At 35.4% G+C, this 15,959-nt stretch overlaps 1 protein-coding gene across 2 annotated transcripts in view; it reads right to left on the bottom strand.

Annotated features, from left to right (window-relative positions):
- Positions 1-870: 870 nt before the first annotated feature.
- Positions 871-15,959, bottom strand: part of CDH18 (cadherin 18) — a 331,059-nt gene continuing 315,970 nt past the window's right edge. For both annotated transcript variants that reach the window (XM_028097979.2, XM_028097980.2), the window contains 2 exons: positions 8,191-8,442; positions 871-1,361 (listed from right to left, as the gene is read on the bottom strand). In XM_028097979.2, coding sequence (XP_027953780.1) covers positions 871-1,361; positions 8,191-8,442 — 743 coding nt within the window. The remainder of the gene's footprint in view (positions 1,362-8,190; positions 8,443-15,959) is intronic.

Raw genomic sequence — 15,959 nt, 5'->3', positions numbered from 1 at the left:
AGATGGAATGGAATAAATCATTGCATTTTCCAATGTTTTATACAGGATAAGGTTTGTGACTCTTTTTCAAATTAAAGCTTTCCCTGACATATCAGATTATCTGAATATATCTTACTTAAACCATTCATTCTATCCATAAAAAAGGGGGGGGTCTTTTGTTAAAAGAAAGGAGGGCAGGCAGGACAGAGATGATGGTCTCTGTGCTTCAGAGCAGTGCACAATGTGTGCACAGAAGTTGCATACATTATAGTGCAAGCAGCAAATCCCCATGCTCCATCAATTTTGTATGGAGAAAAGAAGTGGGGAGGGCAAAGAAAAATGGTACATACAAGTCCATGATGGAATGACCTGGTATACTGGATATACCTCATGTCATTTGAACACAAGACAACGCTAATAAGATCTGTCACAATAACAGAGTGTGGGTCTCAAGAGTCCACACAGAAAAGTGGAAAAGGAGGTCCCGATTACCTGCACAAGTTTCATTTCCTAGTGTACCACCCCTAGTCATAAGTGATTTTGAATCTTTCTGTTTAGTTTTGCTTTTTGAAAAGAAATCACAAAATATTGAAACAAATATCATTGTTTGGCTTAATTCAGGTATTCTTAATTAAACAGTACCACAGACTTTATTGAGCAATTGAAAATATACACAAGGAACAATAGCTTTTTCTCTGAATTTTTTTAATTTGACTGTCTTCTGATTAAATAACCCAGTTTCGATCATGAAAAGGGCACTTGTTTCTACAGTAGCTGTGTACAGCTTGCTCAGTTCCAAGTACTGTCTCCACTCTTCTTCCTTGCCATTGCTGAGGTTATGTCTCCACTTGCTCAGGAAGCAAGTTCTAGAAGGTTGCAAGAATTAACCCCCTAAGTTGTTCTTTCAGATTCTATTTCTCCATAGAGTTCAGCTAACTTTTTAAATTCGGGTCCCCATTCTCCAAGGTAGTGATAATCCTGGTCTGATTGTGTGGTTGCCGAATCCAGTGAGCTGATGGACCCAGCCTCCGATCTCTGACCTTCATAGGCATAAGTCTGAAGAGAGTCATAAGGGGGGACACTGGGGTCTAGATCGGCTTCTGCCAGTTTTTGCCTAATAAATTCCTGAACATCTATGCTTTCCAGGGTGGACAGTGTCTGGTGTCTGGGGGTGAGTTTCACTTCGGGTCTGATATCTCTCCGATACTTGAACTCCTCGGCGGCAGATGGATTCCTCAAGGCTGTGATGTCAAAGGCCTCGGTGTCTTCCTCACCGCCACCCTCATCGTCGTAGGTGACCACATTCTCCCTCACGTCCTCCTCAGAGATGATTAGGGGCTCTTTTTTGCTGCGTCTCAAGGTGATAAAAAGTACTACAATTGCTGAAGAAAAATGGAAAGAGGATGGAGAGTTAGCACAAAGGAAGGAAGTTCTTGGAGATTTGACATCAGCAACTACATTCTATTTAGGCTTGCCTTGTAACACAATCTTGATCTCTGCACTCTCTGGATAACAGTTGGAGAGTTTTTTAAAATCTCAAGGAATGTGAAAAATGATTATCTCCATAAGGCCTTGGGAATCATTGGTCTTCTCTAGAAAAACCTAATATTCCCATTTGTCACACTTATGCATTCAGGATTCCTGGCTCACTGTGGTCTATCATCCCGTCTTCACACTGAGGGAAACAGATGAGGGAAGAGCATACGGAATTTTGCCTGGGGGAATAATGGTGAGTGTTGTTCTATGTATAGATTCTAGGCAGATACACTAAAGGAAGGATATTTTAAGTTTCTCTTAAACCCTTTACTTTTGATGCTTTGTAGGAAACCAAAGCAGGTATATTTTACAAGGTTGATCTCTTTTGCCCATTACCTTTTAGAATTCTATTATCAGGCATTAATAATTGCATATATCTATCAAGCTGCACAAAAGATGTTATTTTATTTGTACCTAACTTATGTTTCAGAGGAATCTTTCAGGTTACCAAATGTTTTTTACATAACTTCTTGATTTAATCCTCGCAGCAAAGTATGGGTTTCCTCAAGGAAACTGAGGCTCCAGAAAAATTACATAAATAACTAAAATCCAACTCTAAGATTACACAAATGGCAGATGGAAGAACTTAGACTGTAATCTATGACTTCTCACACCATAGGTGATGAAGCTTCCATTATCATAATCCATTTTGTTATTTAAAAAATATGGAACAAGGAACTGAGTTGGGCATGTGGGTTATTACCAGTAATGTCACAACCATTAGATGAAACGATGTAAATGGATCTTGGGCACTTTGCTTTGGCTGTTTCTCTGTATTTTCAAATCTTTCTATTTGATGATACTAAGCCATTACTAAATAGAAAGAATTACCTCACTTCTACTTTGTGCTATTAAGCCCAATATTCTTTACTTCAGCTCTACAGAATGTTCTTGGTCAGCTGATAATCTAGGTTTTATGGTAGCAATTATTAGGTGCATTGTTATTTTAAACATTCTTTACAATATAATAATCAAAGAAGTACATTCAAAAGGCATGTATATATGTGTGTATATATGTGTATATATACACATGACATAACATAAATATAACATATATAGAAACAGTTTTTATATATATAGCATGTGACATACTTATGCTATATGCACGCACATACAGATATACACCTACAGACATATATTTTTATCTGAAATTCACATTTCTATATTGTATTTTATCTATTTCTATATACTGTATTTTATCTGGCAACCTTACTGATATGCATCTTTAACAAATACTTGTAAAGCAAACAAACACCAGGTTAGCTATTCTCTGATAAAGAACAGAGGTGGTACCCTAGAAATTGACCTTTTACTTCATACCACTAAAAAGTAACTTCTTACTATATATATCATTATTGTTTCCTTGTTTCTCTTTATAATTTAACCCATTTTATGCATATCTCTAAATGATATAATAAATGAGCCTTGCCTGTTTTTTTTAAACTAGAACGTTGAAAACAACAATAGAAAGAGGAAAAGGAGATTTTCAAGCCAGAAGTACAAAGGACAATTATCAGAGAGTTTACTACACATGGAAAGAGATGGTCACAATGTACCGGAGAGTCTAATTTTGCAGAGAAAGGGCAAGTGAGCGCCTATGGGAATGAAGAAACAAAGAAACAAAAAGACAAAACACCTATAGAAAGTGCCAGAAAATCATCTCGAACAGTATGGAATAAAAGGACTCAGTAATGGCAGAATTGAATGAGAGAGATTATGGCAGATATGGGGAAACAGTGAGTCACTGTGTCTGGAGTGATTATAGAAACCTGAAAATGAAATGCAGATGCCATATGTGGCCCTGCTTCACCAATATTATGCTATTTATTTATTTATTTATTTATTTATTTATTTATTTAATTTATTTATTTATCTAAGATTTTTATTTTTAAATAATCTCTATATCCAACATGGGGCTCTAACGTGTAACTGCGAGATCAAGAATCACATGCTCTACTGACTGAGCCAGCCAGGCACCCCCAAATATTATGCTATATAAAAATAGTTTCTCAAATATGCTACTTATACTTCAAAGACATTATCTAATATAGCACCTTATTTTTAGAAAGAAAAGGCTTTTGCCAAATGTAGCAAATATGCATCTAATACCTTACTATTCTTTTTAAAAATTTACTTATTTATTTTGAGAGAGAGCAAGAGAGCGAGAGATTGGGGGAGGTGCAGAGGGAGAGGTAAAGAGAATCCCAAGCAGACCCTCTGCTGAGCACAGAGCTTGACAGAGGGTTCGATCCCAGGACCCTGAGCAGAAATCAAGGGTGGACCCTTAACCAACTGAGCCACCAAGCTGCCCCAATACCTTACTATTTATTTCAGTGTAAAACCAGCTTAAGGCATTCTAATTCAGTACCCCAAACAGCATCCCCAAGTAACTCATTTCATTCCTTTCGGAGGTTTATTTATTTACTTATTTTTTTTTCATTCAGAGGTTTAGATTTATCATCCATTATATATTTCTGCACATCTTTATGATTAAGTAAGGAGGTTGTTCTAAATTAAAGCATCTATTTCTACAGACTATTTTTATAGTAAAATGTCTTACTTTTGTCAGTAAACCAAGTTATTTTTCTTTATGTTAAAATGGTTGATTGTTGATTTCAAGGGAGTTTATGTGCATGCATAGCAGGGAGAATGTGATCAATATTATTATTAAAGTATGGAGGTAATTTGCATCCTTCCCCAATATCAGTGCCATATTTGTCAAATGAAATATAGGGGATAAACCTGGGATTACTATTATGATAGCTCATATTTACTTATTTTCCCAAATTAAAAAATATTCCTGATTACACAATTACACACATAGCTTTGAGAGTTAAACTCTTTTTAAAAATGGCAGTCAAATGAGTATATTCACAAGACTCCCCTCCCTCCACAGTCTATCAACCCATACATGTGAAACAAGGTACCTCTTCTTAAAGAGGGTCATCTGGGAAGAGATAATTTGACAGAGCCATGGCATTGTAAAATAAATGAGATACAGTGCTTATCCCTTTGTTCAAAATTATATAAGATTTGCAGTATTTTGAAATTTTATGTAATTTGGGTTGAAATATTAAACTGTAGTATTTGGGGAGGATTTTATTCTAATGACTATTGTATCCTTGGTTAGTATATTTCTTTTTCTTCTCTGAGTTTGGTTAGGATTTTAAATCCATTTTATTCTTTTTATTTAAGAAACTTATAATGAATTTATTGCGTTTTATTCATTTATTTTATTCATGAAGGAATTCAAATTTGGGGAAATATTTTTATATTTCCTTTCTCATATCATTCTACTCATTCATATATTAATTTATTTATCCATGATTCCAAAGTGCTTGGAGTTCTAAAGGGTTTTGAGTTTTTGTAACTTGAACTGTCATACAGCCTGCATTTGAATACATTATATACTGACTCCCAGCATATTTCCCCAAAATATTTTCCATAGCAGATTTTTTTTTTTACCCATAAATATCACTTCATTCTTTTTTATACCATCATATGTTGATACTAAGTTTGGCAGAAATGAGGTGGCCCAAGTCAGGGAGATTACCCTTATTAGCTCCTGTCCTGCTATTGGTCATACCAGTTAATGTTGTTTCTCACTGAAACTTATTTTTTCAAACCAAGGGGAGCCCAGACAGTCATGTCAGATAGCTCAGCTGACAAGCAGGCTGGCACTTCTCTCCTCACCAATTCTACCTTTGCTCCTAGCCCCTCACTCTCCTCACATCAAATCTACCCTGATCCTCATTGATTAGGAAATTTATATCCAAGAGTAGGAACAATCCAGGTGGTGGACTCATCTAAGTCACCTTCTTATATGTGATGTGTGGACTGAAGGGCAGGCGACAGAGGCCTGACTCAATGGTTTATTGCGCTAAGCGTGATTTAGGCTTGCTCTGACAACTGCTCTGGACCATCTCACAAGGGATGGGATGAGGTTGGGAAAGAAATGTCAGATCCCTGGAAGGGAAAGAGAACTCCAGTTATCCCTCCTCTAGCACCAAATTCTGATTGCATCGTGAAGCCTCACCCTAAATTCCCTCCCATTCATCCCATCAAAAAAGGGATCTTAGAAAGGTAATCCTGACAAATCATAACCTGACTCACAATGTACACATGTACCATTCAAAGTAAGGCCCACTGGTTTTCAGGCATCAATTTCAGACAATCAATATACACATAGATGGAGTCTACAAGAAAATATAAATAAGCATCACAAAATTTTATAGATGACTCTAAGTTTGTTCACTAGTTGATACTTTATTTTTATAGATTTGTAAATAGAAATAAGAGACTGAACAGGTCACCTGAGATCATACAGTTAATTAGTAGCAAAACTAGGGCTGGGTTTACACAAGTCATTTTCACAAACAGCTGATGATCAGAACATTTTTCAATATTAAAATATTAATTTCACAATTTGTTTAGCTGTTAGGTTTTAATGTTATTTCAGAATCACAAAAAGTTCTAAAATAAAGTTTTGCTACCTCTGGTGTTGCTGATATTTTCCTTGAAAATTATGAGCTTGCATGTTAACAAACATTATTTTAAAATTACACATGACTACATTCTGAGTCTGTTGGCTAGATATCTTCTGAATAACAATTAAAACCCTTACAAATGTCATCAAAAATAAAAATTGCATTATAAATAATGATTGTTTAAGCCCAAACTTATGAAATGATTCTGCAACCTTTGGATAAAACTGTAGAAACACCTTTGAGTTTCAATAAAAATTGAAGGAGTAAACATATTAAATAGCACCTCTGTTTCTTTAGTCCTGCGGGAGAGCATAAAATTTGGAATGCTCTCTTGTTTACCCCAAAGGAGAAACAACATTTTTATAAAATCTATTAAAGGGAAGTATTGTTTCATGAAATAATAAAATGTTATTTTACATAATATACCTTAAATGTACCTGTATATTAACATTTTTCAATAAACTTTTTAAGTCTTTACCTCAGTATATAAAAATGGTTTGATGGTGATGGATGAAAATAAAAGGCAAAGATAAGTGACTCTTCTGAATGAACTATCTTTCAGGATCAGGACTTTGGAAGAATTTATACTAAAGTCACTGGGTTCTATTCTTTGTGGTGTAGGTTAGGAACTCTGGAGGGATCAATATATGTACTTGCTTTATTTTATTTTCCATTTTTGTTTTGTGAGTTTCTGTTTTAATTTTCAAACAAAAAAAAGTAATACGTAACTGTCTAAAGCAAATAACAGTTGTAACCAATTAATACATAAGGAAATAAAATTTAGAGAGCCTAATTTTCCTGGCTTTCTTCACCTTGAATCTACTCTAAGACTATACCACAGTGAAATACTTCCAGAGGTGGGGCACTGAACCTCCATGCTCCTCTTTGCTAAGTGCAATGGGTACATTTATTTTTTTATATTTTTTAAGATTTTTTACTTATTTATTTGAGAGAGAGAGAGAGTGCACGAGCAGGGGAGGGAGGAGAGGCAAAGAAGGAGGGATAAGAAGACTCCCAGCTGAGCAGGGAGCCCAACGGGGGTTGGGGGTGGGTGGGGGTTGATCTTGGGATCATGACTTGAGCTGAAGGCAGAAGCTTAACTGACTGAGCCTCCCAGGTGCCCCTGATACATTTAGATACACAATTTATTTAACCTCAGAGCAGCTTTTGACACCGTTGAATGCTCTGTCCTCTTTGATATACTTTTTTTCCTTTGACTTTGATGACATCATACTTTACTCTTATTCGTCCTTCTTCTCTGACTTTCCTTCACTCTGCCCTGCCATGGCATCCTTCTTGATGCAGCGACCATGATGGAACTCATCACAGCTCAGCCTTGTTTATTATCTCTCTCTTTAGATTTTCCCTGCTGTAGTGACCTCAGTAAATTACACTTCTGGTGCCCCCAGCTCAGTGAGGATCGGGGCCCACATTCAGCAACAGATGAAAAGTCTTCTTTGATCTTGTGCTAACTCAGACAATATCTAATTTATCCAAGATGACTTTTTTTTTAAATTTCAGCTATTTTATTTTTAGCCCTTGCTCTTGGAAACTTGTTCCAAGAAAAAGACACCATGCCATAAACATTAGATATTTGTTCACTGACATGAAATTATCAATGTTGCAGTTTTCAAATGGAATCTCAGGGACTTCCAGTCAACATTTTGTTAAAAGTTTGATAAAATTGATAAAAAATTTTCATCCGGGGATCTGCATCTTACCCAAGATCACTTTCGATTCTGCTAACATTGATGATTAAATAATATTTTCGAATTTCTACAAGAAATCTATTTTTTATTTGGTGTTTATATTCATGTTAGAATGATATCACTGTTCTTTGAAATAAGTTATAAGAGCCCTTTGAATATGGTATTTAGAATTTTTAATATGAATTCTTTTTAAAATAGATCCTTCCCCCAAAGATTTCTCTCACAATCTATCCTTCCTTCTGATATTTCAACTCTTTCATCAATTGTGAATCAAATTATTTCTAGATCAGCCATGGTATTGAGAAAGGTAATTAAAAGGAAGTCTGTGCAGCTATATTTTGTGGTCCAAATTTTGTGTTCCTAATTTTTAAGTTCTGTCAAAATGACTGTCTTTCTCTCTCTTTTCTAAGACACTGCTGGCCATCATAGGGAACATTCCGAATCGCCATCATACGACATCAGGAGGCAGGATGACTTACCTAGGAGAATGACAACACATAGCAGAATAGCGATTAAGGCCCCTGTACTCAAGCCAGCCGAGGACAGGAACGCTTCCGCATGGCAGGTCCGCACGCGCCCATCTCTCTCGCATGCACAAACCCTGACGGTGAGGGTACTGCTGCTGCTGAGAGAGGGGATTCCACCATCAGAGATCATAATGGGGAGATAATACACATCCTGAATAGTTCGACTAAATCTCCTCCGCCTTGTCAGAATGCTGGCTGTGTTATCTATGACAGACATAAGCAAAACAAAATGTACTTAGTAAAGCCGCCATTCAAGATTCACATTTCCTTTAATGGATAAAATGGGGATATGTGATTTTTTTTTAATTTTAGTATATGAAATGGACACAGGGACAAGGGCGATCATTAAAGAGTGACTAATATATGTTCTTAAATTGAGATACTGACTTGGAAAAATTAATTGAGCCCAAACTAAAAGAGAAGGGGAAGAGTGGAAGACAGAGGAGTGAAGCAGTCAACATTTTGGACATGGACATAGTAGCAAAAAAGATTTCACAGAATATGGATGGCTTCAAGTCAATGGGTCCTAAACTTTGAGATGAGATAGTGGTCCCTACCCCAAACCTAGTGACTCAAGGTGAACAATAGGAACACACATCTGTATTATTAGCAAACTATTCAGGTGATGTTAATGTACCAAAAAGAGGGCAACTGGTATAGATGATATAGATGATAAATTATGGAGAGACCAGATCAATTGATAAACTTCCTCAGACTTAATTGTGATTCGAAGCATTCTTGTTATAGTAGGTGTACCATAGTAAGTTAATGATGAATTAATCTAGTTAATTAATCTAATTAATTAATCTAGAATAGTTAATTCTATTTTTTATGTACTTTTAAAATGCTATATATTACATTAAATGCCCTCATGGTCAATCTGTGGATTATAGATTTTCATCTATCCACACAACCTTATAAGGGAGAAGATATTAAATTTCTAATTTTTTAGGAAAAATCATTTTTACTATAAATAATAATTAAAAAAAATAAGTAACCTGGGACCCAGAGGATAAATTGCCCAAAGTCATAGAGCTAGTGAATAATTAGGATACAACCTCAATACATTCTAGAATCCTGCTCAAAACCACAATGTCAGACTGCCTTTTTACCTTTTTACATTCATCTCTAATCATACTGATGTTCTCAAGTGCACATAATATATGGTTATCTTAGTATTATTATTCCTCATTCCAGCAAATCTGTTGGACAAAAGACCCTTCTGGTAGGTACACTTAGAGGAGCTGTGCAGATTCCCTGCATGGAATAACTAGCTGCCCTAGCTGTAGATTATCACCTGGCCCTATGTTGCGTTCTTCTGGAGCAGCACATTGTCAATGACTCATTGCTCCAAGGTTATAAGGGTGGAGCCATTTCTACTGAATGTAGACATAGTGAACAACATGTTTATTTCCAGAACTTTACTCTTGGGTCAGCTGTGAGGCATTAAATTTGCATAACAGCTCAATTCTCATTCTGCTTCTTCCTCCCACTGCCCCACAGATGTTGATCTCAAGGACACACTCCCGTAAACAACCTGCCCTCTAAACCCCAGTTCAGAGTTTGCTTCCAGAGAACCTAACCTGCAACTACACCAATGAGTTAAATATTTTTCACTAAAAAGTAAATAAATCATTAAACAATTACATTTAGAAATTCTTTTATCTCATCAATTTTTTTTCCAGAAAATTGGAATTCTGTTACATATGAGTATGTTTAAGCTGGTCATGATACAATAACCTATAGCTATGCTTTCTTGATTTTACAGGGCCAAATTAATGCAATAGAAAGATAATGCATTTTTAAAATATTCAACGTAACACAGATGAAACACATGAATCATATATATGTGTTTCTAATCATACACACACACAATTATGTATGTACACATATACATATAATTGAAGGTTTGTTATAGAGCATAAATAACCTAATGAGAAATTACAAAAGGTTTCTTACCCAGTAGAAAAGGAAAAAAATAATGTATCAATTGTCTATTCTGAAGCGAGTTAAGAATAGAGAAAGCAAAATGCAGAAATTATATCATGTGTGTTGTATAACTAAAACGGTCACAAGCACTCTCCCAGAAACCTAAGCTTTGAGGAAGCACATCTCCTGGCTGTAGGTCGTTGCATCATGATTTATATAGACTTGCCTATATGTACAACTCTCTTGTCTAAGGCAAAGATATGAACTAAGTGTTCACAGGTGCAAACATGTTTGAGAATCTCACTGCTGGCCTCTGAAGAAGAGATGTAAGGCACTGGTCCTTGATTTCAATAAACATGATTAATAATGTAGAATGACCTAACATGCAATGGTAGGTGTGGACTCCCTTTTATAGCTCTGACCTAATGTTCACTTTACATTCTTAATCTGGAAGCATACTCTCTTTCAGAATAATTATTGGAAATGCAATCAGAAACATAGTCAGAAATGAGGCGAAAGCCAGAAAACGTTTCTAGTACACCTTAGGTTCTTAAATAGAAAGCTCGCAGACACAGAAACATAAAGATATTCTTTTTTTTTTTTTTCCAGGTGAAGTTTTGACTTCTGAAAAGAAAAGAGGATTCAGGAAGCAAAGAGCTTCTTACCTAGAAAGACTTAGCAGAGCAGAATAATGAGCTCCTGAAAAGGGATATTGTGTACCTAACCGGAACTGCAAAAAATGTACTTGACTGAAGGCTCACTGAACTTGAACAAGAAAACTTTGAACTAAAATGAAAGAAGTAGGAAGATATATATGCATACATATACATATATATCTTATTTACTTTTATTCTTATGTGCAGAGAACAAAATTTGTCTTGTTGAAACTGCAAAATTAGGTGTCAAGGGCAACAACAAATCTCTAAACTTGAAGTATAATTAAAACAGTATAAACCAAGTATTATAGAAAATCTTGACTTCCAAGTGGATAAAAAATTAACATGAGCTGAATAAAGGGCAAGTAAGATGGAACATCTCTGAATGAAAAGTGCTAATTATCAATGCCAAATAAAGGACAGTCTCTAATAACACACCCAAGTTTGGTTCTTAATTCTAATTCTTAATAGTTTGGATGAAGACAGAAGCTCATAGAACTCCTGGAAGCCAAGCAAATATATTTGGTTAGTATTCAAAAAGATATTGAACAGCTAGCACAAAGACCTTAAACTAAAACAATGTGAAACAAAGATGCATATTAGATGCTAAAAATATCAATAGGATAGATCTTGAGTAACAGCGATTATTTTGCAATATATATCTCTGAAAGCAGAAATAAGGCCATAGGGAGGTCAAAAAAAAAACTAAAATAGTCTTGGAATCATTCAATAAATGTATGGGATATCTATGCATCTCTTTATTGGGAAGACTGCACTGGAATACTTTGCATACTTTTGAGTCTACTAGCTTAAAAGTGCTATTTTACCCCAATGGGTATTTTAGAAGACTTTGGGATGAGAAAAAAAGTTAGAAAAATATTTCATATGAAAAGTCTTTGAAGCAATAGTGTGAAAATTCTACATATCCCATATGGATTCAGGTGACCAAAGGGTCTCAGAAAATGGCCAGAAAAATTGGGAAACTCTCTTAGTAATTCATGTCTTTCTGAATATAGTCCATATATTCGTGAAATTCCCAGCAACTATATCTTCAGTGTAATTTGGAAATAGCCTTGAAAGTGGTTTAATCTTTCAAAACAGGTGACAGAGCATTCTTTATTTTGATATATATTCTATTTCTTTTTCTTAAAAGGATATGGGCACATACAGGAGGAGGTAGGGAGACTGCTGTGCATATGTAAGTTCTGACTCATGTGGACACTTTAAAAATAGTGAAAGAAGTGAGATTTGGAGTCCTTTGAAAAGCAATCATAAGAATAAAATTCATTTTGGAGTTCTAAGAACACCAGGGATTTTATAACTGATTGATTATTCATAAAAAAATTTACAGTAAAATAAATTGTTGAATAGAGAGGTACACTTGCAACCTCTCTGTATCTAAAGGGACAGAAGGCCACAGAATATGATACCACAACACAGGCTGCATATTAGTTCTGGAATTCAGACATAATTTTCTGAAACTACTACGTGTCCTATTTTTTTGTTTAACTTTTTTTTTAAAGATTATTTATTTATTTAGAAAGAGAGAGAGCAGGGGGAGGGGCAAAGGGAGAGGGAGAGAGAATCTCTAGCAGACTCCACACTGAATGTGGAGCCTGATGTGGGACTTGATCCCACAACCCTGAGATCATGACCTGAGCTGAAATCAAGAGTCAGATGCTTAGCCAACTGAGCCACCCAGGTGCCCTTTTTTGTTTAATATTTTGAGAGACCTTGAAAGATTCTAATCTCTGTGCTACTTGTGTAAACTGTAAAATAATTTAAGTTAAATAGGGATGCTTTTTAAGTACTCTCTGGTAAGTATATCTTGGTAGGTATTAAAACTATGTGTTCTTTAAAACACATATTATTAGACACCTAAACACTCCCTGCCATTTCATAGGATTCTTTGTCTGATAATGCAGGTATAAAGATATGCTTCAAGCATAGCCAACAGATTATTAAAATAATATTTCCAAATCCATCAGAATATCAGAAGTGTTTGAGATCCCCAGATGTGGATCTCGAATTGAACTAAACTTTTTTTTTAATCTGTCTAAAGTGAAAGCTAGGAAATAAAAACTTAATTTCACCAGACAGATAACTATGCATGGCTTCATATTGTTTTCATTTATTTTCTGGTCTTCCAGCAGCAATAAGATCATAATTTAACTATGATCGGAGCCCATGCATGAAACAATGCTCTTTTCCTTTTCTGTAAAGCTCTTTTCACATAATAGGTACTTGATAAATAATGATTTGAACTACACTCAGCAGGAACTTGTCTTCTGTTACAGTTTCCTTATTATGTTGACATGTATTAAGACATTAAAAAGAAAAGGAACTTATATATCCTGTAACACTTCAGCAGCATTATCTCCTCATGCTCTCTACTAAATATTCATTCCTTCTCTCCTGCTTCCTGGCTTCCCCTTCTTTTAGCCTCTAATTGCCCAAATATCAATTTTCAAACTCCAGTTCTGCCTGTTCATTTAAGTTTGTAAACATCCTCCTGGCCTCACTTGCATTTCTGCCAAGCCACAAATGTATGATCCAATATGTAATTATGTTCCTGGTTTGCACCCTGGAATGTCATCCCTTTGACCATCTGCCACACTCCTTGATAATCTTTAAATCGCAGATAAACACAACCATCCAATGTCTAGGGTTTCTGCTTTCAGATTCATAAAAATAAAATATGTTGGCAAAATAGTTATAACCATCTCAATTTCTTCCACCAAGTATGTAGAGAAACTTAGACTACGCTCTCAAAGGAGATTAGTAATCAATCTATTAATATCCATTCTTTATCAGATGCCAGGCAGTAGCTATTCTGAGTTTCTTTTGCCATTTTCTTTTGAGCCCTCATCTTACACTCACAGCAGGAAAACATCTTCCCCAAAAAGAAGCTACCATCTATTATCAACATTTTAAAACCACATTTGAAACTGCTCAATTCCTCTTTGCCATTCATTATGTCTGTCTATGCAAGACTGTGTATTAGAGACTTAAAAAAGAATATAAATACATCTGAAGCAAAAATATGAATCTTGAAGAATATCAGCAAATCTGCTCATGAATAACACATGAATTTGCATAAGTGTTAATAACAGTGGAGAAAGTGATGAAAAAAAAGAAGCTTTTAAAATAGAAATCCTACCCAAAATTCAAAATTCATGAACATATCACAATAATATAATACTTGTAGAGTTAGATATAAGAGTAGTTTACAAAAAAAAATGTATATGAACTATAAGAGAAACCCTCTACCCATTACTGATCACATACCTTTAACAACTACTATTATTCTTAGTAGGGAATGGATGAATCAAAGTAGATGATACTATGTTTGGAGTCACTAAATTTATAAACACTGAAGGATACTGTAAGGATAAATCTTTAGCTTTAAAAAGTGAATACATAATCCTATTTATGAAGTTGTTTAATGTTTCCCCTGCCTCAGGGCAGAAGGGGGAGTACATGACTCCTGTAGGAGTTATTATGTCCTTCCAACCATTAAGGCAGAGAATAACCTACATTTTCACAAATAGAAACCAAAAACAAAGAGCCATGGAATGGTACAACTAGTCATATCTTTATTTGTTCTACTTTTATGTTTTTGCCTAAAGAATATGAGTTAGCTGTCCTTTTGTTGTTACCATGAGTACGAGTATAAAAAGGCGAGAGGAGGTGGTGTCTGACAAATACATTAGGAAAAAATATATAGAAGTAAAAAAAAAAATCAACAGAGATTAAAAATAACTAAGAAGAAAACAAAAGAATATTTTCCTATCTAGAGCAAAAGGGCCACCAAAACAAGTCACTATACTTGCAAGTCATGCTCCCCCATTTTAGGGTCAAGATGGTATGTGAACTGCTTGCCCTCTCACAAGTCACGTTTGAGTCTCTACCTTCTTGTAAAGGACAGTGTGATTCTATCAGGGGTGACAGCGCTCATGTTAGTCAGGAGGACTGAGATTTGACTGGGAAGGAAAGGAGATGCCTAAGAGAACCAAAACAGTGAGTCTCAGCCTCACCAGACTGCCCGTAAGTCTGAGCAAGGCAAAGCTGCTACCACATCCACTATAGGGGATGTTTGAGGCATCATTTGTAACTATATTCTCAGTTCAGACTATGTGTGTGTTATTTTATTTAGGAATGAGAGAAACTGCTAAGTGGTCTCTTAAAGCCCTGTGGATAAAAACAGAATTTTAAATGGTTATGCTCTGTAGAGAAATTAAGCACATTACAACACCAGCTGTGAGTTCTCATTTGAAGGACAAAAATAAACTATGGGAATATTGACTATTACAAATCTGAAAATGCCAAAGAAGTACAAAATAAACATAAAATCTCTGGTGGCTCCCAGTATGTATCAAACTAAATAACTGCATTTCACTACCAATGGACTGTGAAATCTGAAAGAAAAGGCCCCCAAAAGACACCTTTTATTTTTTTAACAGAAAGGACTTTTTTTTTTTTTAGAGAGAGGTTTTTATTCATCCATTTGAGAGAAAGAGAGAGAAAGAGAGAGAAAGAGAGTGCAAGCAGGCAGAGGGGCAGAAGGAGAAGCAGACTGAGATCATAACCTGAGCTGAAGGCAGACGCTTAACCCACTGAGCCACCCAGGTGCCCCCAAAAGACACCTTTTTAACAACCTTTTAACACAGTCCCACAGGATGGGAGTATCTACAAAGTGGAAAACATATATCTAAAGAAGAAAACAGAAACAAATATGAGTAGTGGATGTTCTTGAAAGCAAATTATCAACAAAATTATGATAAGGATTTTCAAATTTGAAAGGCATATTAAATGTGATTTAGAGCCCTGCAAAGAGAGATACGAGTGTACATATAGTTACAAATGATCTCTCCCCTAGTAAAATCTGTGAGATTTACAAATGCACTTGACAATTAGAATTAAGCCTAGGAATTAGGCTGGCAAATCTCCTTGCATCAAACAAAACCTAGTCCCTCAAGAGGCAGCATAAAGAACATGAAGCAGAACATATTTACCTGGTAGACTAATGATAATTTTATATTGTGGGATTAGATTACACTTTTATATTACAAAATGAACGAACAAAGTTATTGTGTACACAGAATCCTGGTATAAGCTTACACTCATGGACTTTGT

This window comes from Eumetopias jubatus, unplaced genomic scaffold (assembly GCF_037043125.1).
Source record: "Eumetopias jubatus isolate StellerSeaLion01/CBP00866 unplaced genomic scaffold, mEumJub1_p1.0 scaffold_5, whole genome shotgun sequence".
Classification (NCBI taxonomy): domain Eukaryota; kingdom Metazoa; phylum Chordata; class Mammalia; order Carnivora; family Otariidae; genus Eumetopias; species Eumetopias jubatus.
Note: the sequence above shows the minus strand (reverse complement) of the source record. Positions and strands in the feature narration are given on the sequence as shown.